This window comes from Amblyomma maculatum, chromosome 4 (genome assembly GCF_055883805.1).
Source record: "Amblyomma maculatum isolate TAMU_Amacu chromosome 4, ASM5588380v1, whole genome shotgun sequence".
In the NCBI taxonomy this organism is placed as follows: domain Eukaryota; kingdom Metazoa; phylum Arthropoda; class Arachnida; order Ixodida; family Ixodidae; genus Amblyomma; species Amblyomma maculatum.
The window spans coordinates 128,810,634-128,836,875 of record NC_139347.1 but is presented as its reverse complement, the minus strand read 5'-3'; the positions used below and the strand labels follow the sequence as shown (position 1 = coordinate 128,836,875).

The following is a 26,242-nucleotide window of genomic DNA, read 5'->3' as shown; positions in this document are numbered from 1 at the left end:
CTAACTGCGCCTCTCTTTTGCTGAGGGTCTTTTTTCTTTTTTTGCCGCCTATATAGTTCGAATTATCCGTTGCGGAACCGACTCGCGTTCGAGTTAGCGGGCTTTTTTTTTACACAGATCTCTATGGAAAATTTGAATTATTATCGAGGTTTGAATTAGCGAACTTTCACTTTATCGCATTTTTCTTCATAAAATCATATTTCTGTGGGAACGGACTCCTCGTATGTTGGCTTTCTTTTATGCGTCCCCCTTTTACACCCAGGCACTGCAGAAAAGCAATTGTGGCAGGTGAGCGCCGCTCATCAGTCTTTCATGCTGCGAGCGATTCGTTAGCACATGTCCAGTTGATCGCAAAACATATTATTCGACCACAATTTGTTGAAATTTTGAACATTGTAATTGGAAAATTGTGTTATCCAGGATGATATTAACTAGGAAACAAATGATGTGACTCGATAGGAATATTTTATTGTCCGCAATTTTTACCGTATGAAACGAGAAATCATATGAACTGAGAATGTATCAATGATGAGCTGAGCCGTTAGTTTAGCTCTGGTTGATCACATCGCCATCAATAATACTGCAAGACACTGGTAGCCTAGTTAATAGACATGCAGGGTGATGGCAAGCAATGTGAAGGGATGCCATGGAATTAGCCCGAGCAGACAGCGGTGCATGAAGGCCAAGGGTTTATCATCATATCCATATTTTTGAAGAAGTCGGAATTCTGAAGTCCCGACGCATTTTTTAATTGGGTCTCACATGTCTGATTCTTTTGCATGACCCTTTAATTAAAGATATCCTGCAATATGTCTTAAATTTTACTGAGCTGACAGCTGGGGTAGTCGAGCCCCCATCCTTCAGACGAGAGCAGATGAGAGATGAAGCCTGTGCAGAGAACAAGAGCACAAGACACTGAATCTGCTGCTGGTGAAGTTTAACAAAAAGTTTTATATATGGCACGGAGTAAAAGACATGAGCAAGTAGCTAGGATCTGAAGTGTACACATCCCAGGTAAAGGGTTGGAAGAACTTCTGTGAAGGAAAGTGGCAAAAAATTCTGAAAAGTAAGCAAAAACTTGCCAACTGAAGCAAACATTTAGTTTAGTACGAAAAAGCGACAGCTTTCAACTTCATTTGATTGTAATGCTTTTATTAATGACCTTACGCAAGGAAGACAATGTAGCACAATATGGAAACCATATGGTTTATCAAAACGTTAAATTGAGTGAGTTGGTGGATGTTCATAATATAAACAGTACAAACTACACGGGACAAGAAACGAAGAAGGGACACAGGATGAGCGTCAACTCGCAACTAGAGGTTTATTCACTACAACATTCATTTTTGAAGGAACAATCAAAGGAAAGATCACAAAAATCATGAAAAACAATGCTAAAAACACTTCACAGACATGCTCGTAACATTTTCAAGGACTCCCGAGATACGCAATCTCCCTATCACAAAGAAAAATGGTTGGTTTGTTAGCGCAATTCTGTTGATCCTTTGCGATATGGAAAGCCTTGACAACCATGCGAACAGAGGTAGCAGACGCAGAGTGATGAGGTGGTGTCGATCCCACCGAGGTGCCGTGGGAGGTGGAAACAGACTCAGTTGCGAAGGCTGTAAGAGGAAGTACCTTGGCATTACACTCCATTCTTGCATTGTCAAGCTTGTGATTTTTGACTGTCCACATGTCCTACAGTATCTTCTCGACTGACAGCGTTTTTTATTTCTTTTATTCTTATCATCCACTGACGTGAGCTTGGAGAGTATGTTTCTCTCTTGGAATGTGCTATGGATTTGACAGACTGGTGTTGCAGTTACAGAGAAACATGGTGTATGAGACGGGGGATGGGGAGCAGAGGTTAGCTGTAGAAGTATTTGTAAAGAATGGTGGCAGCTACGATGAGCTGCAGTGACGGCTGCATCTCGTGAGATGCAATTGCCATCCAGCCCAGTTAGTCGGACAGTGCTCGGATTAAATGTGCAAAACGTAATGCACTAATGGCAGGTATACGATGCAAATGCATATCTGTGTTTTTGATAGGATGAGGCTTCGTTTGTTTGTCTTGGGAACAATGTGTAAATTATGATATGTTGCTCACTTCCTGACCACCGTTGTTCACTGCTTACAGTACAAGTTTGTGACGCAAGTGTTCTACACTGTGACTAATTCCTTGTCCTTTGATTCCCAGTGGAGAGATACGCAAGGAGTTTCGAGAGCTGAAGCGCCAGATGCGAGCTGAAGACCAAGCCAAGTCAAAAGCAGACAAGCAGCGAGCAGGTATGTTGTCATCAACTTCTTCTGACACTGTTCTCTTGGCACTGTGTCCTTGGTGCTAGCTGCAGTTCATAAGCTAGAAATACTGTTGTACAAACCTCCATGTCAGAGTAAACAGAACAGGAAAGGGTGCCTGCAAATGAGGGTTCTCAGCAAAAATTCTTCACAGCAGGAAATTTGTTGACTAGTGCGGGGTAGATGCTCAGCAAGTCTAGAGCTTGGCACAGAAGTCCTGGCGCGTTCATAACATGTTTGGACATTGTTGTCAAATTCCTCATGGTAGCCTTGGGAAAAGAACAAGCACAAGCTGGGAAATGTGCTAATTTGACATTCTGGAGAGAGAAGTTGCAGCAGTGGATTTGACGGCATTTTTTGCAAATTGATGTCTTCTTCTTTCTGTCATTTGCTGCAAGCAGCAGGACTCTTCCCTGAAATTTTGAATACTTTCTGGCCCCTGCTATTGTCACTTGGTTTAGTTCCACTTGCTCAAATAGTTTGAAGCTCTGGCAACATCTTTTGCTGGAGCAGCTGTCCGTAGAAAGGTTGAAGAGTTGTGTGCGGACTGAGTTAAGCTGCTGCGTAAGGCATTTCTATGCTTTTTTCCCAGTTTCTGCTTTAATCCGACTCGGTTCTAATATGCAGTTCAGCCGTAGGCATGTTACAGCCCCGGTGCTTTCATGTTTTGTCTTTGATGTTCTTACTCATTATTTCTCTTGCTGTGCAGAGGGTGAGGAGAAGGCAGAGGAGCAAGAGGAGGACTATGGTGGCAACCAGCTGATGCGTGCCTACCGCCAAGAGCAGCGCACATATGCTGAGAAGCAGCAGCAGCTACTGCCCAAAGGGTCCTCCCGGGAGACGAAGGTGGATATGATGCACAGGTCACTTTATTGAGTGGGGATGCAAAGGACTGAGATATTGTGTACTCATGTAATGAATCCACTCACATAATGCATTGGCCCCCCACATTTTGTTGCTAAGAATTTGAAGAAAAAAAAGCGATAGTCATTGGCGCGTCCCTCCATTTCATTCCGCTATCCTCGCAGTCTACAGTGCACCAAGATGTGCTGCGATATAGCATGACGGCACGGTGATCTTTTGACGTTAGCTCTAACAGTGGGGAGGGGAGCAAACTTGGAGTGCCAAGATGTCGTCGTGTCCTTGACAGGAGTGTCGGCAGCGGCTTTATCACACGCCTGGTTGCGCAAGCCTGGTATTCAGTATGTTTGCTTTATTATGCTGCGCCGTCCACTTTAACAAGGTCATTAGGTCTCTTCAATTTCGCTGCCCCAGTTCAAGGAGTGCAGCTGCGTCGTCCTCGTTTTTCTGCCGCTGTGCACCCTCCACACATCTCTCCTCATCTTGTCAAATGCAGGATTGGCTCTACACAAATTCTCATCCATACATGCCACCCAGCCAAGAGCAGACAACAGTGCATATTATTCTGCATGGGCTTTGCAAAGTCCAACTCCTTCAGAACCCGAATGATTCACTGCTAACGGATGCAAATGGTTATATGTATAGGACATATAAGGAGGCTATATTGCTTGGTTGTGATTAACGTTTTGTTGCTGGTTAGGAGCGGTATTATGTAATTGTGGCCTGGCCACTATTAGCGAATACTGCATCGTCGCATTCTCCATGTTCGCTTTCTTAAAATCCCCTTTTTGCAGTTTCACATGATGTGGTGTCGGCCTTAACCTTCGCAAATGAGAAGCTGTGGTTCGCAGCCCACTGTGGACAGAGTGTTGATGTTGGTCAATTGCCACTGATTGGGTGAAGGAAGTGAGTGACCATGTCACACAAGCATGCACTGCTAGACGACTCTGCGGCATCAAACTTGTTGCCTATGGGGGTACATTGACATTTATGAGGCTATGTACACTGTGCAGTGGGGCGTGTCTTCAGCAGCAGCAGCAATGCATTTGGGCTGAAGGCTGTGGGATCCTGAGTTTTTTACGACTGAACAAGTGAAATGTCTCCCTAGGCAGTCTAATTTAAACTCGTACTCGTGGCACCTGTCTACAGCGCTCACTCATACCCTGGAGCACCAATGGCATATCCGTGCACCAATGCATAGGCAGCCACAGTGCATACATCATCGAACTCATTATGCAATCAGCGTACGGCAGTTTATCGCTGGTCATAACATGACTACTGTGGCCCATTTCGAAGTTGTCGTAGACCTGCTTCACTCGGAAAGTGATGATGACTGTGGCGACACTACACACTATGCCAACGTTAATAACTGCTAGGTTTCAAGGCTCGGGCTAGCTGATCGATGCTCGTTCTGGTGATTTGTCTTTTTCCAGTCTATCTATCTAGAACATGGGACTGTTTCGAGCATTGGAGGGCATTTCTAGTTAAATGTGAGCCTTTGGCTGCATAGGAGAAGCCTATCAGTTGCTAGTTTTTGGCGTAAAAGCACTAGTGCAGGCGTCATTGTCAGCGACTCATATTTTGTGCAGATATCCTACCAGCTGCAAAAAGTATTAACTGCAGCCTAAAATAGCTGACTTTACATCGTCTTCTTTGCCCCATATACAGTAGAATCTCGGTGATACGAAATTCAAAGGGAGACGAAAATTTGCGTATCACCCGAAATTTCGTATCGCCAAAAAACGAGCAAAATCCATTTTCAAGCCTTCCAACAGGTACGAAATATTTATTTTCGTTGAAAGAAATCGCGTATATCCTTCTGCACCTTCTTTTCCGCGAGATCTGATAACAGAGAGTTTTGAAAACTGAAAAATTGGGCCGCTGTCTTCTCCCGCACAGACTCTGAGGTCACGGCGCGCCGCAGAACATCAATGGCATGCATCGTTTCTGCTGCCGTCGGCGGTGGGTCATCAACGCTTTGGTCGTCGTCATCTTTGTCACTGCATGGAATGCCAGGCTGTGATGACGCTTCCTCCGCAATATCTTCAACCGTGCGGAGACCACAGGTGGCGAGGTCGTCGTCCGCGGTGACGAAATCGTCGACGCAACAGTCGACGTCAAGTTGATTCCAGACATCGATGCGAATCGGGTCTGGCACTTGCGAGGCAGTAGCCACAGCGGATTTGAAAACCCCACACTTCGCGGAACAATTGGCGATGGTCGTAGGAACGACGCGATCCCAGGCAATTGCAAGAAAATGCACAGCGTCGAAGAGCGATCTGGAGATTCGCGTCCTTCCTTTCAATCGTCGCGAGGAGGCGGCACACCAACAAAGCTTTGAAATGGTGCTTAACATTCCTTATAATCCCAGCATCCAGTGGTTGCAAATGACTTGTTGCGTTCGGGGGCAGGAACACCACCTTAACACTCTGTAGTGTCCTTTGTTTTGGATGGGCAGTGCACTGGTCCAGCAGCAAAACTATTTTTCTGTTGTGGCAAGACATCTTGCGGTCGAGGTACGTGACGAATTCTATAAACAAAGAAGACGTCATCCATGCTTTTTTGTTCGCCTTGTAGACGCAGGGCAATCGACCGGCTGCCTTAAAGCATCGGGGCTTTTGATATTTGCCAATGACTGTCAGGGGCATCTTCTCCGATCCATCGGCGTTGCAACAAAACAAAACTGTGATACGTTGTTTGCTCTTTTGTCCGCCTCGGCAGGCATCGCCTTTAAAGCACAAACATTTTTTGGGCTGGAGATTGTAAAACAGCCCTGCTTCATCTACATTAAAAACATCACGTGCCTCATATCCCGCTATGTAAGACGGCAGTGTGGTTGTCATCTAGTCTCCCACGGCGGAGGCGTCGACTTTTTTTCCTTCACCACAAACGGTCTTGTAGGAAAGATTATGACGCACCTTGAACCGGTGAATCCATCCACTGGAGGCCTGAAAGTCATCAATTCCAAGTGTGAGTGCGATGTCCGCTGCCTTCTCACGAAGCACTTTTCCGTCGATGTTGACGCCGGCCGCCGTGACCTCTCTGAACCACGTTAGAAGAACCTCTTCCAACTTCATATGGTGGGCAGTTTTGGCTTCTTTAGAATTCATCGCGAAGTGCTGCACATTCTGCATAATTTGGTCGCGCTGACCAACGATCGTTGACAACGTTGACAGCGGCAGGCCTAGCTCCTTGGCCATGTCAGTGCGCCTTTTCTTGGGCTCTTTGTCCATCTTATTTAAAATTTCCAATTTGTCTTTAAAGGTCAGCGCCTTTCTCTTCCGTGACTTGCAGTATGATGTACCTTTTCGCGTTGCCGAGATGATCACAAAACGACGCGTTATCAACGCGTTGTCAGCCTCAACAAACGAGAAAACGAAGCAACGTGTAGCAACGTGTTGCCGCTGCAGCAGAGACTCCGGAAAGCGGAAGAGCGTGGCCTGCGGGGCGGTGGAGAAATGTGGAGAGGGCTGCAAGGCCGTGCGCACAACTAAAAAAAAGAACAAAATGCGGGAAGAGAGAGAGCGGGAGGGGGGGGCAAGATATTGCCGCCTTCCTTCGCCAACTTCGCTGCTGCCGTGGGTTGTCAAGCCGGTTTTTTCCCTCTGTATTTTTTTTTTCTTTTATCGCGCGCGTGTGTGTGATCCGTGCTATCAGTGCTGCGCATGCTTTTCTCGCTGTGAGTGTGTGCGTGGGCCTCGACCGGTCGTGATACCGAAGTTCGTATCACCCGTAGCGAAAAGAAAAAGTGTTCGGAACATCCGATTTTTTGCCCACTGAATGCAATGCAATTCGGCCGGGGAATTTTATGAATTCGTATCACACCGACTTTCGTATCAGCCGAGTTCGTATCACCGAGATTCTACTGTATTTGGAATTCAGGCACATTTGGCAAAAACGGAAAATGAAGAGTGCTGTACCGATGTCCTATTGCCTTTTTGCACTTCTTTGTCTCTCTTGCTTTAGAATGTGACTTTACATGACAGAGACCCGGTAAAGTGTATCTAGATCGCGCAGTTGATGCATCATCTGCTGTTAGCAGAAACATGACCCGGTCATGCCCTAGCAGAATGCACACCGAGTGATGTGATGATAATAGTATGTAGTAAGGTCATAGTAATTTGACTTAAAAGTTGTGCAAATTAGTTGTGCAAATTATGCTGAACTTGAAATTGGAAGCAGCTTTTTTAATCCGCTTGATATGGTACCAACCAGTGATATGATGCACTCGATACTTGATAGGAAAGCTTTTCTTGGATTAAGCTGGAAAATCCAATTCAGCAACGTTTATAATAACGAGGTTCTACTTTCTGCTTCTTTTTTGGGAAAGAAAGTATGGGGACACCTAAGCCTCTGCCTGGCTACCTTAAAACAGTGTTATTGACTCCTATCAGCAGTCCCCTTGCGGGTCCACGTTTGTGTAATAAATACACTTTCATACTCACTAAATTAGTAATTCCTTAAATTAGTGCCTCTGGTATCTCTCACACAGCCAAATAAACGTGTCTGCCTTTCGTAGGAGTAGGCTGTCTCACTCGAGATCTGAAGGTCCCGGTGAGCTTGATTTGCATCTCAGAGGGGATATCCAAATTGGTAGCTTCTGCCAATTGCCTGTTTCACATGCTCTCCTGAGACCATGCAACCTGTCAATAAATTGGTGCTTGGCAATATCAGCGACTGACAACTACCTGCTGGAGGCACGCTTGTGATTTTTAACGTGATGGTGGTAAAGCCTTGTTCACCAGAAATCCGGCATTGGCGGCCGTCTGCCGGCATCGGTGTTGCCATTGTGAGTGAAATATTATGAACATGGCGCTGGCAGCTGACATCGTCGAGCACTACCTGGACGTAGGGTTGCTTGACCTTACGTTTGGCAGGAGCTGCCAACTCTGGTCTCTCCATTTATACGGGAGGGTGCTATCAAAATCAGCCTGCCAGGACAATTACATCTAATTTAGCCCTAGGCCATGTTACCCACTTTACCCGTAGGCCACATAGGTACGTTCATACAGCTTAGTTAGAGTGGAGCTTTATATAGGGCTCGTAGCCTAGGCTATCGCATCATAGCCTTAAAGGTGGAACTTAAGTGTCTAATTTTTTGCTCACAATAGCGACACCATATTTCTTTGGGGACGGCGCCTTTATCACTAACACATTAAAATTTCTGCAGTGAACCAATATTCATCAACTTGTTAACAAGTAATGGAAGTTGTAGGGTAGACAAGACATTGTTTTTTTACCACCCTGTGATTTGGACTATGAGTGTTTCTGGTCTCTCTTGTTCTGTGATCTATCCCACGGAAGGAATAACATATCTATAGGTAGTCCTTGCAGTTCCTGTGGAAGGGTATGCGTTTGTGCTAGTGTGGTTTTTCTGGATACATAGCAGCTCCTGCCACTGCAATGATCAGTCTGTGCGAGCGGGTAGTGTGACGCAGTCCATTGGTCACTGCTTGGCATGCAGTGCCAGTTTCACAGCCCTGGCCTTGTCCATCAATCACAGTGTGATGCGCCGCACCCCTTCTCCACACTTCCCTAGCCATCTCCTTCCCTCTCTTCATCTTCCAGCTGCCTGCAGGGATTTTCCTTTTCATTTTGTCATCTGGCAATTGAGGCTTCAGGCAGACTGACGGACAGATTTTTCTCAACATGGAAATTTCGATGCAGATGCATTAAAAGGGATTGCAGGGATGTAATCACCATGTGAGGGTCATGCTTGTTCATGTGTAAACAGCAAACGCTTTTTTAGTATGCCTTTATTTATTTTGTGCGTTAGCTTGAGTCAGTTCGAATTTCGCTAGCACAGATCATTTTGAATATTGAGGATTGGTTAAGGAAGAGTTTGTAGTGAGCCAGAATCAGGTTGTGCAAAATGACCATTTGCCTTTTAGCAATGAACTTGTCACATTTTTTTTTATTTACATCAGGCTAAAATGTTATTGCGAATGTTTATTTCATTCTTCCTCTTACCCTGCTGATGTGGCTTAGTGGTTAGGATGCTTAACTGCTGATCGAAGGAACTGGTTTCAATCCCGACTACGGCAGCTGCTCCTCAGTGAAGACAAAAAGCAAAGCGCCCGTGTATACTGTGCGACGTCAGGGCACGTTAAAAAACTCCACGTAATCGAAATTTCCGCTGCCCTCCACTGTGGCATACCTCACAGCCTGAGTAGCTTTGGCACATTCATTAAACCTTATAAAAACCAACCAATGCCAACCATTCTTGCTCTTATGATAACTGAGCCTACAAAATGGCCAGGGAAAGTGTTCGTTTATTGCTTGACCTTTACTCAGTTTTCTGTTTTGCATAAATATACATATTAACAGTTTCAGTCACTTATGAGAACTTCGAGCATGGGAGGGTAATCTTCATGATAGCTTTCTCACAGTGACCTATTTGAGAAAGAGGCCGCAAAATGTTGAATAGCATCTAATTCATCCCTCACACTGCATAATCGCTGTCTTCTGTTCACTGCAGATATCCCCACAGGCTGCTTCCTTTGCGCAGGAATGTAGTGGGGAAAAGAGTAAAATCACTCTGTTCAATTCATACAGCGCTTTACACCACATCAGCTTGAAGAAGTCCGAACTTTAACAAGAGCTACGGCCGTGTTGGACGGCAACAAACCTGTGTCATGCGATGATGTGATCGCGCTTCTGCTGTAGCGTTAAAGTTTTTACAACTAGTGAAGAAAAAAGGCTGCGCTCATCTCTGAATGATCGCTGTAGACAGTGGCCTGTTCATTTTTATTGTCTGTGCCTTACTGAATTGTTTGTTCAAAGTGAGAGGATTAGGTTCTAACAGGGAAACCAGGCTAGGGTGCTATAGATGAAAATGAAATGGGCTACTCTCAATATTCTCCGTCACATAAAATGTGCACTGCTGCGCAGACCTGGTCAAGGTGACTGATTGTAACTACTCACGTTTTCACATAGTGCTCTGTCATTTTTTCAAGCCGTGGCACAACATAGGCAACATAGGCAAAGTAAGCAAAGTACCATCTATGTTCGCATTCCTAACTATTGTCTAGGCTTTTGCTGCAAAACTCGAAGAAACTGCTCTAAGTCGAATTCCTGTGTGCTACAAAGCCTGCTGCAAAATGCCTTTGGCCATTTCACCACTGAACTGTTTTTGCTTGCTCTTTTTAGCAGTTATCCATTTGATGGAGGCAGGTTTCTCAGTCTAGCTTGCCTCAAGGCATTTGCTGCACATGCGCAAAAAATATGTTGAAGACGTTGCTTCTGCAGTATTTATTTTAAAGCCTTTTATCTCTCTCACGGTGTTTCGTTAACTGGCAACCACAATCCAGCTGTGTGGGTGCTGTTCCCTGCAGAGCCAGTTAAATGCGCCTATCCTCTGTGTACGCAGACGCTGGAGGCCCTGGCCCGATTCCAGGCCAAGATGGCCACACTGGTGAATGATGATGCCAAGGAAGACAAAGACGAGGCACAAGAGAGCAATGAAGACGATGACGACAATTCAGACAGCTGGTAAGTAGTGTCTCGACCCCTCTACAATGGGCAACATTTCATTCAGGTGAACGAAAAAACTGGTTTAATGTTTAGGAAAATTGCCCAAGGTGGAGTAGATTTTAATAAGGAAGTATAGTCGCCGACCGGTCTTTAGGATGCCCAATTTTCCAGACGTGCCTAATTATCCAGGCTTTGCCATGGCACCATCGTGCGCTTCATAGAGTCAGTGTGTCACGGATCTTAGGAGAACGCTCAGGCCGAAAGAATGGACCAGACACCAGCTGTACCCACACGGATGCTGATTTAATACACCCTACACCACACAGACGCTAACTCACAAAAGCTAAGATACAGACGCTAACACCAAAACAGAACCCAATTGTACACGCGATGCTGCAGTTCACGCTCACAGTTTGGTGCTGGTTACTGTGTGGGTCCAAGTCATGGTGTCTGCGTTGAGTTGGCATTCGACGATTGAATGGCTGGCTTAGCTCGTGACGTTGGATGACCTTCTAGTAGAGTGCTGGCAGATGCTATGTTGAGTTTACAGTGGTGTTAAGGTGGACCACCTTGGCGATGCAGGTTGCAGGTGGTAAGCATGTAGGTTGCTGGGTTACCGGGGCAGACTCAGGAACTGCACGGTCTTTGGTGCGGTGCTGTAGAGCATCAGGCCATCAGAGTGGCCTGATGGAGTAGCCATTAATCATGTCACCGTATACTTTTTTCTCTTCTTTATCCTTCAGTTCGTACACGGCAACCTTATTGTTGCGGTCACCATCTTTCCTCCCTCAAATCTCTTTATTTTTTTCATTTTAGCCTCTTCCTTGTGACACAGTGTATAACACTGACCATGAGTCTGTTTGCACACGGCGATGTGCGAGCACGGAAGAAAAAAAATAAAATTTCATGCTTGTCTAGTCGATCAGATAAAAATCGATCTGGGGCTTTAATTACTTATTGCTGTCCTCACAAGCACAGCCATATGGCTACAAAGGAAAGCTACCCAGCTTTCTCAGAAACGTCTTAGTTAAAAAAAAATTCGTCCTGGTCCGGGGATCGATCCAGGACCACAGTCTGTACTTTGCAGTGGCTCCACCAACTGAGCTAGCCAGGACAGCTAGCAGATCAGGTGGTAAGGCGTGAGAAAATTGATTCATAACTTGAAGTGGGAATGATGTTGTTCGAAAGTGTAAGGGAATCCCTTAAGAAGAGTAGATTTGTAATAAGGGAATAATCACTCACTGACATCCAACCGAGCGCAGCCATACGGCAACAAAGCAAAGCTGTACAGCATTTTCAGAAACTTCGTAATTAAGCAAAAATCTGTCCCAGTTTGGGGTTCAAACCTGGTACCACAGCCTTTGATCAGGTCGCTTTTGCCCTATCATTTGATTCTCGGGAGCTCCAGAATCAGGAAAAATTAATGGAAGAATCAAGTGATGCACTTACGTCAATGGATACAGTAATTGTAGTTTGTTTTAGAGCGCAGCTTTTTGGCGCCCGTTCCTAGGTTTCACGGCGTCGGCGGCGGTGTCGTCTGCCTCGTAACCAGTTCTGCCCCCCTTTCAGCCCCCAGTTCAAGCCGGCGCTTCGGCGACCGGAGCCTCGCAGGAAGAGCAGGGGGGGGGGGAACACTCAGCGGCAAACGATGGGGGCAGGAGCGCGCGCAGCTACCGAAGAACACGAGTAAAGGAGGGGGGGGAGGTCGCCGGAGGCAGCATTAGCAGCAACCTGATGCCGCTGACACTGCTAGCGAGTCAAGACGACGTGCTGCGTAGAACACCGTCGCGTCATGCAGAAAGAGGAGGAGGGGCTCCATCCCCTCTTCATGCGTGGCGGTGAGGGTGCTCTGCGGTTGCCGAAACGCCGCGGCTCGCTATCAGTGGATCACGGTGCGTGCATCCCGCTCTCACTCGCTTCACTCACTAGTGGTAGCGGCCTCAGCGGCATCAGTCAGTCGCTATCTGTTCGTTGCGCAACGCTCCTATGGACCCACGCACTGCCTTCCGCAACCTCCCGATAACTCAATTGCTCTCTTCATTTCTCTGACCACGCCTGCCAAGCTTGCTTGCACGAATGAAGTCTGTGGATGCACCACTCACAGTTGTCTTCGAAAGCAAATTGAGTTCCCACTTCATGCCACAGATGCGCGAAAGTGTCGCAGGTTTCACGTTTTCCTTCAGGCGAAGAGAAGGAAATGGGTCTGTTAACAAATCCATTGTGACACCTAACAGGCTCATGCATGGCTGCAGTTTTGTACTGATATGTGCCCGCATGATAAAGGGTCAGATTTTCTGTGGCACAAATGATGCGGGAATGCGGATACATCTCCTGAAAGCTATGAGCTTACCCTTGAAACCTGTGAGGCAGTTGATGACTGACATTGATGCCACGAGGATGGATGCTGGCACGATGTGCACTTGTGTAGTAAGTGAAGCCAGCTTCATGAAATGTCCTCTGGGAAGGGATGTGGCTGAGCAGTGATGCTGTGTGTTGTGTCGTAGTAAAACATCCGAAGATGCTGTGTCGACACGGTATTAGTGTCTGCTTCAGGTGTTGTGGTTTCTACGTGAGCATAGGCCATCAACCATTACGGGTTTAAGCGTCGTGCGAGCCGAGGCCCTGATCAGCTTTTACCACGCGCATACTAAAACACCGCAGCGCACACTCAACCTCTGCAGGGAGGAGAGCGCTTCGCTACAATGACACAAGCCTAAAGCCAGAAAAGAGGCGTTTATTCAACGCCGTCCTCCAGCGGTACACAAACACTGTCACCGCAGGAGCACGCGAGGAGCAAGGCTTTACTGCGCCCACGGGGTGACAAGAAGTGCACGCCACAGGCACACAAGGGCGTGATGTGATCTTTCTCGCGTAGTGACCAAAGGGTTTCTTTGAGAGAGAGTGGGCAAACACCGCAAGGTATGCCTGTCGCAGACCGTTGGATCCGATCACGATTGACAGGCTCGAGCTGTGTACCGAGGTACGACTCAAAGCGGGTGAACTCGAGTGCGCACTGGTCTGCGCGGACAAAGGCCGGCTGACAAGAACGGTAGCGTACACACCTTGCGATGTCTCGAAGGGGTCTCTTTTTTTGGGTACCGCTCGGACGGTTGCGCAAGCCCGGCCGTCTGATGGTGCCGTATTCTCGCTAAAAGGCGCCAGTGAGATTAGCCATCAGGATGCAGGGGGCGGAGCTGTGGCCGAGCGACAATGACAAGTCATCCGGACACCTCTCCATCGCTTGATACGGGAGAAAGGGAAAGGAAAACAACAGGGAAATGGGCAAAGTCATTTCTTTTTAACACCACGCAAGTCATTCATTATTTGTCCGTTAGTATGTGTTGTTGTTTACATGGCACTTTGCGTGGGTGCTTTTAAGTGAAAATTCATAAATTTCTCTTTAAGCCCTCCAAAAAATTTTGCATATCTTTTTTCTTTCGAACAACTGTTGCACCCTAGCAAATTATTTAAAATTTCCCCCAGCCACCTCTGTGTGTCTAGCCGCAATACAGTTGACAAATGGCTGTAAGCCTGACTGGCAGCTGTCTTCTCATCTTATATCACAATATGCACACATGCATAAGTTCGTAGTGAGCACTGGAAGGGCAAAGTTGCGGCCTCGGCGCTCTGCTGCTTTTGCTTTGCAGCAACTGCCTTCATTGTGCTCAGTTTTTATCAGTTGGAAACTAGAACTGTGCGTTTTAGGCCACAGTGGTCAAGAAAAAAATTAAGAACAATTTAGCTTGGATAGGCCAAATATGAAGCTAGTGTTGTGATTCACTTTGGTTTCAATTCAAGGTGCAGTTTTCAAGGTCAAGCAAACTCCAGACAAAAAGTCAGTAGAATCGGTGAGTGGGGACCTGAGTGATAACACGATATAAAATTTTGGGGCTGCTTAACAAACCTTAAGGGATCAATGTGATAGTGGTGTGTTGTGGATCCATTGTGCAAAGATGGAATTGTATAAAGACAATGACATGAAATGCACAGCGCAAAAGATTGGCAGATAGACATGCAGGATGTTTGGGTGCTGCGATGTGCAACAGTTGAATGCTGTGGCCACCGAAACTGATCTGTTTGCACTGCCGTGAAGGATTGAGGCCCACTCGCAGCCGTAAAGCGTTGCATTTTAGTGTGAAAGCATTACTTCGAAAGGAAAGTCATAAAAATGGCAGGTTCGTTTGAAGCCTCGAATAGGCAGGCACTGCCAACTCACACTTCGCCATTGAGGTGGGAGGGTGACGTCAGAATCCAGCCTTCCAAGACTCTTGGAAGCCAAGTTAGACAGGCTACCCCTAGGCCATGCAGGCACGTTTGTGCAGCTTGGGTAGAGCAGGGCATTAAATCTGTGTCCCTTCTGGCAACTTGCCCAACACACACCATGGCCGTCCTCACGAGCATGCCCCTGGCAGGTGGTAGTTGGCAGGTGGCACGGCCAGGCACTGATTATTCGGCGGTTTTTGTCGTGTCACCTGTCTTAAAGTTACGGGTCTTTACATGTATTGACGATGTAAACTCATGTTTTGAGCCGGATGAATTCAGTCTGCTTTGAAATGAATAGCAAGCTTGGTCCTTCCTAGCAGTTGCTAGAGACGTGGCATAACAACATTGGGCAAAAAGAAAGCAGCAGTGCCATCTACATCTACCCAAACTATTGCTTTCGCACGTTACGTTAAACTTCTGCAAATTTTTATTTTGTTTGCAGATTAAGAAAGACTGGGCAGAAACAGAAGCATCAGTGAAATTTCATTTCATTGATTTCATTTCATTGATTTCATTTATTGAAATGAAAAGTAATGCCCCTCACCGGGCTTTTATGGCCCGGTGAGGGGCATTACATAAGGGGTGAGTACATTATTTGTGGGCGGCAAGTGTTAACACGATGAAAAATGAGCATGAAGATTGTCAGCGAAGGTCGTGGAGCACATGATGGCTGCAATGTCTCTGGGAAGGTTGTTCCAGTCAACAATGGTACGGGGGGAAAAATTAGGCTGCAAAAGTAACCGTGCGAACACGTGGACGAGAAACCTGGAAAGGATGACAAGTGCGATGAGATATGCGGGTTGGCGAGACGATGTAGGGCGCGCTGGAAAGTGAACTGTGATAAAATTTGTAGAATAAGCAAAGGCTGGCGATGCGACGACGAACTGAGAGGAGCGATAACCTTTATTTATCTTTAAACCCTGACACACTGATGTCGTAGCAATATGAAGAATGAATGAATCTGGCTGCTCTGTTTTGTACTGCTTCAAGCACGTTGATAAGGTAAGCATGATGCGGGCTCCAAATAGGTGAGGCGTATTCTAATTTTGATCTGACAAGTGTTTTGTATGCTAGCAGTTTTACATGATCGGGGGCATGGCGGAGATGACGTCGTAAGAAACTTAGTGTTCTATTAGCAGTTGAGATAATATTAGTGATGTTTGCACTCCAGGACAAGTCGTTACACAAAGTGACACCTAAATTCTTATATGATGGACAAGACTGTACAGGGACATTACTAATTAGGTATGAGAAATCAAGCGGATTATGGCGGCGGTGAAAAGACATGTGTTTACATTTATGTGGGTTAAGTTCCATTAACCAAACGTCACACCATTCCAGAATGTGGTTAAGGTCGTCCTGGAGAGAAGTTTGGTCAATAATAGTAGTAACTGAGCGATAATTGACGCAGTCATCTGCAAACATGTGAATCTTAGAATTGATGTTGTCTGCTAAGTCATTAATATAAATTAAAAAGAGAAGGTGGCCGAGTACAGAGCCTTGAGGGACACCAGATGTTACAGGAACGGGGTTAGAATTGTGATCATTAATAGTGACAAACTGCTTGCGATTAGTGAGGAATTCTTCTATCCATTTTAAAATATCGGTAGGCAAATTCAAGTATGACAGTTTTTTTAGTAATCGTTTGTGTGGTACCTTGTCGAACGCTTTTGCATAATCTAGGAAGATGGCATCGGTCTGCAGGTTAGTGTCAAGATTACCATGCAAATCATGAAGAAAAATAGCAAGCTGTGTTTCACATGAGCGGCCTTTTCTAAAACCTTGTTGTGACGGATGAAAAAAGTTGTTAGAGTCGAGGAAGCTCATGATGTTTGTGTAAATGACATGTTCCATGAGTTTGCAGGGTACGCTTGTAAGAGAAATGGGTCGGTAATTTAGCAGTGGATTTTTTTTTGCCTGATTTGAAGACTGGAACGACCTTACCACTTTTCCAGTCGTCTGGCATTCGTCCCGATGAGAGTGACTGCGATAAAAGTAAGCATAAAAATTCGGCAGAAACATCCCTGGTATTCTTAGGAGCTTCGAGTTAATATTGTCAATACCGGATGAAGATAAAAGTTTCATAGTTTCTATTAAGGACGAAATACCTGATGACAAGAAAATGACTGGTGGCATGGCACAACCTGTTTGTGAATGTAGCATCGAAAAAGGCATTTCAGTCTCGTTAGTAAATACAGATGCGAAGGCAGCATTGAAGATGGTGGCACGCTCGGCTTCAGTGAAGACTGCACCTGACTCATCTGAGAGCGGTACCTCAGTTGCATGATGTGGGTTTATGACTTGCCAAAATTTTCTCGGGTTACTTTTTAACAGATTGGGTAAGTCTGAGTAGAAGAATGTGTGTTTGGCGTAACGAATAGCGGAGAGAGATGATTTTTCGGCTTCGTGATATTTTGCCCATGCGCAATTCGTATCGTGAAACCTGGCTGAACGGTAAGGACACTTCTTGTTCACGGTCACGGTCACGGCCCAAATAGTTGCGCCGATGTGGCAGTGATTCGTTCCGCCATCGGACAACAATAAGTCCGCCTTGCGCGGCAACAGCCCATTATGTGGCCCTTTTTAGGACTGCTGCAGCTGAGGCTCTAAGGGAGCACTTCAGGTGAGGGTCAAAGGAAGTACCTTTGCAAGACAAACAGAACCACCTTTGCAGGCTGCGAGGTTCGAAACTGGGTTTGGGCCCACTGCGAAGGAGGGGCGCGCAGCGGGGTTTACGGAGCTTCTCCCAAACGCACACCCCTGTAAAAGCCGAGCACCAGGCCGGGGGACGCTTGTACCCATTTTTACCGGTGGGTGTCCGGCGGTGGGTTTCGAACTGACCACCTCCCGCAGCCGAGACGGGCGCTCTAACCACTAGGCTGTGATCGCTGATTTCAGGCAGATAAGTAATCGGTTGAACACTGTCTGGGTGATTTGTTAATAAGAGATCTAGGATATTCGCGCAATTATCAGTTATGCGGGTAGGTTCTAGTATAACTTGAGTGAGGTTCATGTTATTGCAGAAATCTAAGAACTCCCTTGCTGCGCTATCATTAGCTATGGATGTGGTATGGTTTTGCCAATCAATATTCAAAAAATTAAAATCGCCAAAGAGAAAGACGTGTGAATTAGGGTGCGTTGTGATCAGTCGACTTAGTGTGTTATTAATTTGGTGGGAAAAATCAGGTATGCTGTGAGGTGGCCTGTAACAAACACCGAGTAGGACTGTGTTAGGTGCAGTGTGACAGTGTAGCCATAGCATTTCTAAATCAGAAGAATCATCTATTAGTGAACATATATGGTCCTGGCTGACAGCTATAAGCACGCCCCCTCCACGTCCTTCGCTGCGGTCTTTTCGAAAAAGTTGAAAATTTGGCAAGTCAGCTAGTACTTCATTATCTGAGACGTCACCGTTCAACCAGGTTTCAGTTAGTATCAGTAGATTACTACTTGATGACGAACCGAGACCAGAAACAAGCTCCCGCTTGGAAAGAAAACTGCGAATGTTAGTGCATATGACATATACTGGACGATTATTGAAACGGGTGTTCGGCGGAAATGGGTGCATGGCAGGATGATTGCTAATCTGACTGAGACTGGGTGGCAGCTGCTGACTAAGAATGGGCGGCAGCTATTTCTTGTACTGTTTGCGAGTTTTCGTCAAACATGTAGTGCCTAGAACCGTTGGGCAATGTCTTGTAGTTTAAAGCGAATTTCGCAGAGTTTTCATTAGCAAACGCAATTAGCTGCTTTCGAGCGTGTCGGACTTTCTTTGAGAAATCTTCACTGGGGCGAAAGTCGGTGTCTTTAAATTTATGGCCATTCGAGAGTATTGAGCTTTTAATTTTGTGTGAATTAAACTTGACAAGGATTGGACGAGTGTGTTTAGGTGAGTAACGCCCAAGGCGATGAGCGCAATCAATGCTCTGTGGGCTGACTGTCAAGCTCATGTTCACAAGGCAATGTTGGATAACTATTTCTTTGGAGTCTGCGTAATTTTCGGACCGGTTTAGTATCGGGGATACCATAAAATATGAGGTTATTATGACGTGAATGATTTTCTGCGTCATCGATCCGTGCCTTCAAGAGGTCAATCCTGGAGGCCATTGCAGCATTTTCAGCTTTAATTGTGTTTAATTCACTCTGCAACGTCGAGAAGGCTTATACTTAGACAGACTAGCTATAGAATTGTCAGTGAAGATGATCTGGTTCTTAACGTCCAGTACTTCGGAAATTAGCTGTCTGACCGGCGGATAGATTTGTTAATTCGGCAAGCACCGCTTCGATGACATTAAAACCTGGATTACTGGATTAGATTCAATGTCGCCTGCTAAAAGTAGTAAGGTGCGCACAACATTACAACACTCAACAGCAATGGAAACGCAACACTGTGGGCTCGGCAGCTGAATAAGGAAGTAGTTACTAGATCTTTTTGTAAGCAAAAAATACTGGGCACCAACCTGCATGATGAATGCGAATGGGTTAGTGAACTGCGCGGGAGCGTAGCCACCGAGCACAGAAGGTTGATCCTCTTTTATATCGACTGCTGATGTCTGTGGTGATGAGGCTTTCCAGTTGTCATCCGGGAAACAGTATTCCGGCACGGGCTCCGTCGGACATGATGTAGCTTCGGTTCCGGGTGGATAAGAGGACAGGGTGGCGTAATCGCTGTAGCACAAGGCCACAGGCTGAGCAGTAGCTGGAGAGAGGGCTAGCAGTGTGGCGAACAGCGCGTTGGCAGTGAACGTGAACACCTGCATGATGAATGCGAATGGGTTAGTGAACTGCGCGGGAGCGTAGCCACTGCGCCCACCAATCACTGATAGCAGGTTTTAGCACTAGCCAAAAAAAAATGTATGACAGAAGCGTTGGGCTCGGTGCCAGTCTGCACAACAGCGGCGTGTATGGTTTAGCATACGACTAAGTGCCATTGTGGGTGCTACATCTCGGATGGCATTCCAAAGCTGACGCTTTTGTCTTCATATGCCGCGAGGGGACGGGGAACAAATGGCTTCACTTACGTTGCGGCTGAGGTTGTCACTTTTAAGTGTGTTTCGTCAGATGTCTTGTTACGTTTTGATGCATGAACGTTAGTATCCCCATGTCAGAAAAAAATTACCTGGCGGCATTGACTGTTTCAGGCCTCTCAACCTGGAAAAGTCACAGGCTTGCCTTTGGCAGGTGTTAGTTGTCTGGTCATTGATTGTGTGGAAGTGCACTGATATGCGATCACTCAGTTCTCTTTCACTCACGGAAGTCGCCGGGGCATGTGTAGCATTCCTCTCCTGCCTCCGGAGGAGCTATACAGTCGAACCCGGATATATCGAACTCGAAGGGGATCGCGAAATAGTTCGATATATCGATAATTCAATATACAGAAATCGGCTTGTGACAGCACTTACGATGCGAAAAAACGATACCATATTTGTCGCATAATCAACCCACTCCCATAATGAACCCACCCTCCACTTTTGCACCCGAGAATTTGAAAAAAAAAAAAAAAAAAAAAAAAAAAAAGGCATTAAGGCCACTTCGCTCACATGCAAGCGATTGAGCGATCTCAGCGACGAGCGGCAGCGACAAAGCAAAAAATTTTCAACTTGTTGGAACTACGTCCCTCTTGCTGCTCGTGCCACCACAGCAGCTCAAAACAAGGTTTCTTTGTCGCCGCAGCAGAAATCGCGAGTGTTTTCGCTTGCATGTCGATGGCGCATGCCACTCCGTTTTGGTCGTCTCATCCACAGCTCATTTCTTGAAGATGCTGCGCAGCGATAAATTCAATGTGTGTTTATCTTTTGATAGCTCTTGCGGTGGCGGGGAGCGAACTTGGCAGAGTGCCCGTGATGGCTTGATTGCACAAGCCTGGTTCAATTTATCATGCCGCACTTGGGGCGGGCATAGTCCACTCCCACAAAATCATTGGAAAGCGTGATAGCTAAATGCTGTTTGAAGCGAGAAATGCTAAAAGCCAGTGTCATGATCGCAGCTGACCGTGTGCTTTCGTTGATTCATACATGCAAGGATAAACGACTTCCACAAAAAAATAAAAAGAAACAAAAAAAGAACACTGCCGCTTCTTAACGTTCGCAGCCGCCATATCTTGTGCTAGGCCGCACGTACAGCACAACGATAAGAATAGATGATTCTCGAAAAAAAAAAAAATAAAGAGAGCGATCTGCCGCTTCTTAACGTCCCATGTCAGCCGCCGCGCGCAGACAGTTCGCAACACATGCTGGAGAAAGCGTCCGATGTTCTGTCTGAAAACTGGCTGAGCTGGCTTGGCGCATGCGTAGCGCGTGCTACTGCGAACGAAGGCCAGGAAAGAGGAAGTAGAAAGAGATAGCTCGGCAAAAGAATGGACACACCCTTGCGCTTCGCTCTGTCGCGTTTTTCTCCTCTCATTCTCACCGGTTCTCTCTGGTTCATTCACGCACATGGCTTGCAAACAGCTCGTGCCGTTTGCAACGATAACCGCAGATGCGCGGCCGCGCCTTTGTGGAACGGACACGGCACTGCCCTAAACCAGCCGTCGCCGAACTGTCCCCTCTCATTCCTTCCACGCGTGGCTTGAAAACGTCACGCAGCAAATGGCCGAGGTTGATGCGATCGTCTTTGGGGAAGGCACACTTTCCAGTGCGTGGTGCGGAGTTTCGATATATTGAACGACCGGTGAAATTGAGTTCGATATATGACGCTGCTTTCCTATGCTTTTACATGGGATTTTCAAGGGGATATTCCGTGAGTTCGATATAACCAAAATTCAATATAACTGGGTTCGACTGTATTTGTGTGCGGTCAACTCTGTGGGTTGATATCAACTTACGGAGGGCACTTATGACTGCTTACATGCTGTAAAGGTGAAAGCTTGAATATCTCATCATGAATTTACATGTTGTCAGTTGGAATCCCTTGACTGGTAGCTGTATACTATGCGCAGTGAGAAATAGAATGACAGCATAGGAACGCTGTGTGACGAACGATGGTGTCACAGTTGTTAAATAGTGAGCAAAGGCATAGCACTGAACTTACTTATGCCACCGGTTGGAATCTTTTTTTGTAGACTAGCTTGCAAAATGACTAAGAGACATACTCTGTGTGCAATGCAAAATTGTGTGACATCACTCGAAACACTGTACGATGAATAGCTGTGTCACAATATTGATACAAAAGTTTTGCGATGGATGATGGGATCACAGTTGGAGGTTCACACTCCTATTTCAAACTAGCCTCTACCTTGACTAGCGGATGCTCAAGATGGGAAGAAAATTGGCATGGCACCACACTGAACACTGCACAAAGAACAGTTGCACCACAATTTAATGCGTTTGATGTTGATGGGACCAGAGCATGCATTCGAATAACGGCATGTTCAGGTGAAGTGAGTTAAAATCTTTGGGAGTCTGTCATATAGTAATTAACCTGGAAATGTGCCGTTCGTGCACATCATAAGTAGCTCCAGAGAATGGGCTTCTTTGGGCAATCATTTGTGCCAGAATGCTTTGGCGTTTCTAGTCACTGGCCGCTGTGTTCGACTGCAGGCTGGCGCATCGGCTCCGCTTCTGTGAGCAGGGCCCCGTACTGGCCCGGGATGCCAATGTGGTGAATGCCGAGGAGGCCTACAGCATTGACGACCCACGCAATGCCATGAACGAGCGACGCCGCAAACGCCCGCACCACGACCATGGTGACCGAAAGCGTCATCACAGATAGTGGCTGGCATTTTCTGTGCTGTGGGAATTTTTTTTTGTGCCCTGGACCCTGGCTGTGTGACTTGTGTGACTCCCCTGCTGTGGAGCCGAACAGAGCCTGGGAACTGAGATGTTAAGAGTTAACTGTGAGACGGACAAGATGCAAATTGTCGTAATTACGGTAATAAATGTTTTATGCTATACAGCAAAGGTCTCAAGCATGTGGCCCGTGGATCAAATGCAGCTTGTTATAGCCTCTAGCTTAAGAAAAGTACCTTTTGCTCTTTCACTTTTTAATGTCCTAATATTTTGGAACTGACAATTCTTCGACATCCAGTGATCCCTGCCTACATCAAATCTTAGCCTTTCATGGAAAGGTGGTAGCAATTTTGAATACGACAGGAATGAAAAATGACAACATATGTAGTCTGGCTAGCCAAAATGGGAATTAAGCACACTAGCACTTTAGTTTTCCCTCTGGCTTTAGTTTCTGGTTGTGTGTGCTCATGCTCAAGGCCACCTGAGATATATATGAAACCTGACTTGCACCATGTTGTTGGAATGTGCCTGCATGGCTTAGGATTAGGGTGTCCTACTAGGGATCCAAGGGTCTTGGTGATTTCGATTCCAATCTCGAAAGTGCTGCCCAAGTTGGCAACTCCTGCTAACAGCTTCACAGCTTCATACGGCGGTATTGATGAATGGGAGTTCTAATGCTGATGCACTAAAGAAATGTTTAGAGCTACCTGAAGCACCAGCCAGTATTTTATTTAGAGCAACGGCTCTATTTGACCTACAGCCAACCTCAAGGTCGAACCCCTAATTTCAAACCACGGTAACATCAGTATTGACACATGAGCTTGACCCATTACTTTGGCCTTTGACCACAAGTGACATTATCTAGACAGGCACTATGTCAAAGAATTACTTGATCACTTTGTGTAAAGAGGCTGCTGAACTTCTGCCTCAGTAGTCGTGGATCAGGAGCCAAGCGTATCCATCGTGAAGGATTGTGGCAGGTTGTATCGGCAAGTGACATGGCTGAGTGCCCATTTGTCGGTGGGTTGTGTGACAACGATATCACATGCTGCCACAAAGTTTAGAGGAGCCGCAACTCAGGTTGTTTGTTTGAGGTGAGAGGATGGGATACGAATCAACCTTCCACGCCTCTTGGTGCTGAGTCAGGCATGCTGATCAAAGGCCACACAGGCGTATGGCTCGGTTAAAGCAGGGCCAGGGCTTTTGTATCTATGCAGAATGGCAGTTGTGACTCGTGAGTGCCCAAGCATTTGACATCGCCAACCAATGAATGAAAAGCCTATAGTGTAACCACAAAGAGCCATCACTTGAACCACTGCCTTTTTGTTTTGTGTACTTAAATTAAACATGGCTTTAATCACTTGGGTGTGACTTGGATGGTTGCCGAGTGCTGTGAGAATGGTCAGGCCTGTGTGCTTACTATGGGGAAGTTGCAGTGTAGCTTTTCTTTTTCTGCAAAAACTAAAGCCCGTGCATTTCAGGAATTACTGCATGACCGTGTGTCCAAATTTGTCGTGATTATGGCACTCTCATCTGCAACCTGCTAGAGCTATACTCTTGCACATTCTGGAAAATAAAAAAGCAGGGCTTCACATTATTAATGTTTCCAAGCTAACCACTAGCGACTACTTGACAGTGCATCAGCATGCCAGGTGTGAAACTTGTGCAATGATGTAACTTACCCATGAAATATGACGGTGTGACGGTATCACTTAAAGCATGTGGTACTTCACGGAAGTGTAGGCTACAAAAAAGTTCAAGGGGCACTTTGACTCACTAAAGTGCTTCAAGGCAGAAGCCGTAATAAGAGATGGATGCCATTCGACAGTAAGACGTAATTACTGGCAACTCAAAGTCCCAATTCTGTAAGCGTAAACTTTCACTAATTGCTAATTAGCACACACATACTAATTAGCTAATTAGTGTATTGTACTTCAGCCGATTAACTGCACAAGGCATACAAACCTTAGGTTCTATTCAGCAAGTGCAAGCTTGTGCTAATTGCCTAAAGCACTATTATGCTGATTAGTGTAATTGACTCACTTTGCTCAATTCTAAGTACACCCTCACTTGACTACAGCCATATTTAGGAAACCAAATAATGATTCATTAATCTTATTAGGCTAATTGGTTACTAAACTCAGTCCCACTTACTTGGAGCATCACTATACCATCCCTTTAATTGGTTCCATGGTTACTAGCCATAGTACAATTGGCCCCGTTTGAAATTCGCGCACTGTGACATCATGGCCATTTTGACCGATTGAAAAGCGTGAAATTTCTGTTGACAACTCCTGCTTACAACAATGAAACATTAAAGGCTCCTCCCTTTAAAAATGGCAAAAAAAAAAGAAAGCAGAGGGACCTTTAGCTTGACTTCTGGATCTGTCGGGGCTGTCTTCCCCATCTCAGTGTAGTACCATGTATGCATTTTTTTTTAACTAAAAGAATGTTGGCGATATGCTAATAAGCCCCTGGATTCTGTCGAGGCTCTCATCCCTCAAGTACCCAAGCAGAGTACTAAGGATGGAAGGGAACCCTTCACTCCTGTCTTCGGATTCTTTTTTTTTTTTTTGAAGAAAAACTGGCCTTGGCTAAAATGTCCAACCCAGTGCCATCACCAGTGATTTCTGTTTCCTTGTAGCGGAATAAGGCTGATATTGATGTGTTTTCACCCTTCATCAGCGCAGTTTCAAAAGTGTCGTGTTGTTTCCTCTGTAAGTGACAGATGTGCAGCACTGTGCACTGCTCAGAGAGACAGGCCAACAAACCATTACTGCACGCTTTTGCTAGGCTGAATACATTTCTGTTTAGCCACAAGCCACATTATGGAATTCCCTATGCAGTGTTTGTGAGCTGGATGCAACGTGGTTTGGCTTATGTTTAATGGGAAAATAATGGGTGCCCATTGTGCAATTGGAGCCCGAGCTTTTCGCATTTTACTTTATGCAATCTCATGAGTTGCTTACCTGCTGGGATAGCACAGAACTAGTACAGGAAAAGAGAGGGCACCAACTCTGAACTGTTTGACCTCAGTTTGAGGGGAGGGTTTGTTATGCGGGGAAAAAAGTTGACGGACATTTTGCTAGAATCGAAAATACACATACATCCGTCCATCATCTTCCGTTCACCCATATGTCAACAAAAGCATGCGCAGTCAGCTGTGATCATGACACCGATTTTAGCATCATTCACTTCATAAGGTGTTTGCTACCATTACATGTTTTAAGGATTTTGTGATGGTGGACGGCGCCCGCCTCGATCCTGGCACGATAAAGTGAATACAATGAACACCATGCTTGCACAACTGGACTTGGCAGCAGCTCAGGCAGCGCGCTAAGCTCACCACGGCCGGCACCCCTGCGCAAGGCGCACAGTGTCTTGGCACTCTGCCAAATTCGTGTGTAGGTCATTCTCATCCACCCTCTCCCATCAACTGAATTGCAGGAGTTGAGAGAAGATAAGTACATACACCATGCTATGCAAGATGCATAGCATCTTGGCGTGCTGCCAAGAATTATGATGTTGGCTACGAATGACAGCTGTGTGGAACTGAGAGATGCGCTAACGACTAACACTTTTCTTTAATTCTCAGCAAAAAATGTGGGGGTGGGTTTATT

General features: G+C 46.0%; 1 protein-coding gene across 1 annotated transcript in view; it reads left to right on the top strand.

Annotated features, from left to right (window-relative positions):
- Positions 1-22,880, top strand: part of LOC146192363 (spliceosome-associated protein CWC27 homolog) — a 57,850-nt gene extending 34,970 nt beyond the window's left edge. Inside the window, exons 8-11 of the mRNA XM_084602471.1 lie at positions 2,198-2,286; positions 3,008-3,144; positions 10,529-10,650; positions 22,434-22,880. Coding sequence (XP_084458597.1) covers positions 2,198-2,286; positions 3,008-3,144; positions 10,529-10,650; positions 22,434-22,605 — 520 coding nt within the window. The 3' untranslated portion in view covers positions 22,606-22,880. The remainder of the gene's footprint in view (positions 1-2,197; positions 2,287-3,007; positions 3,145-10,528; positions 10,651-22,433) is intronic.
- Positions 22,881-26,242: the final 3,362 nt, after the last annotated feature.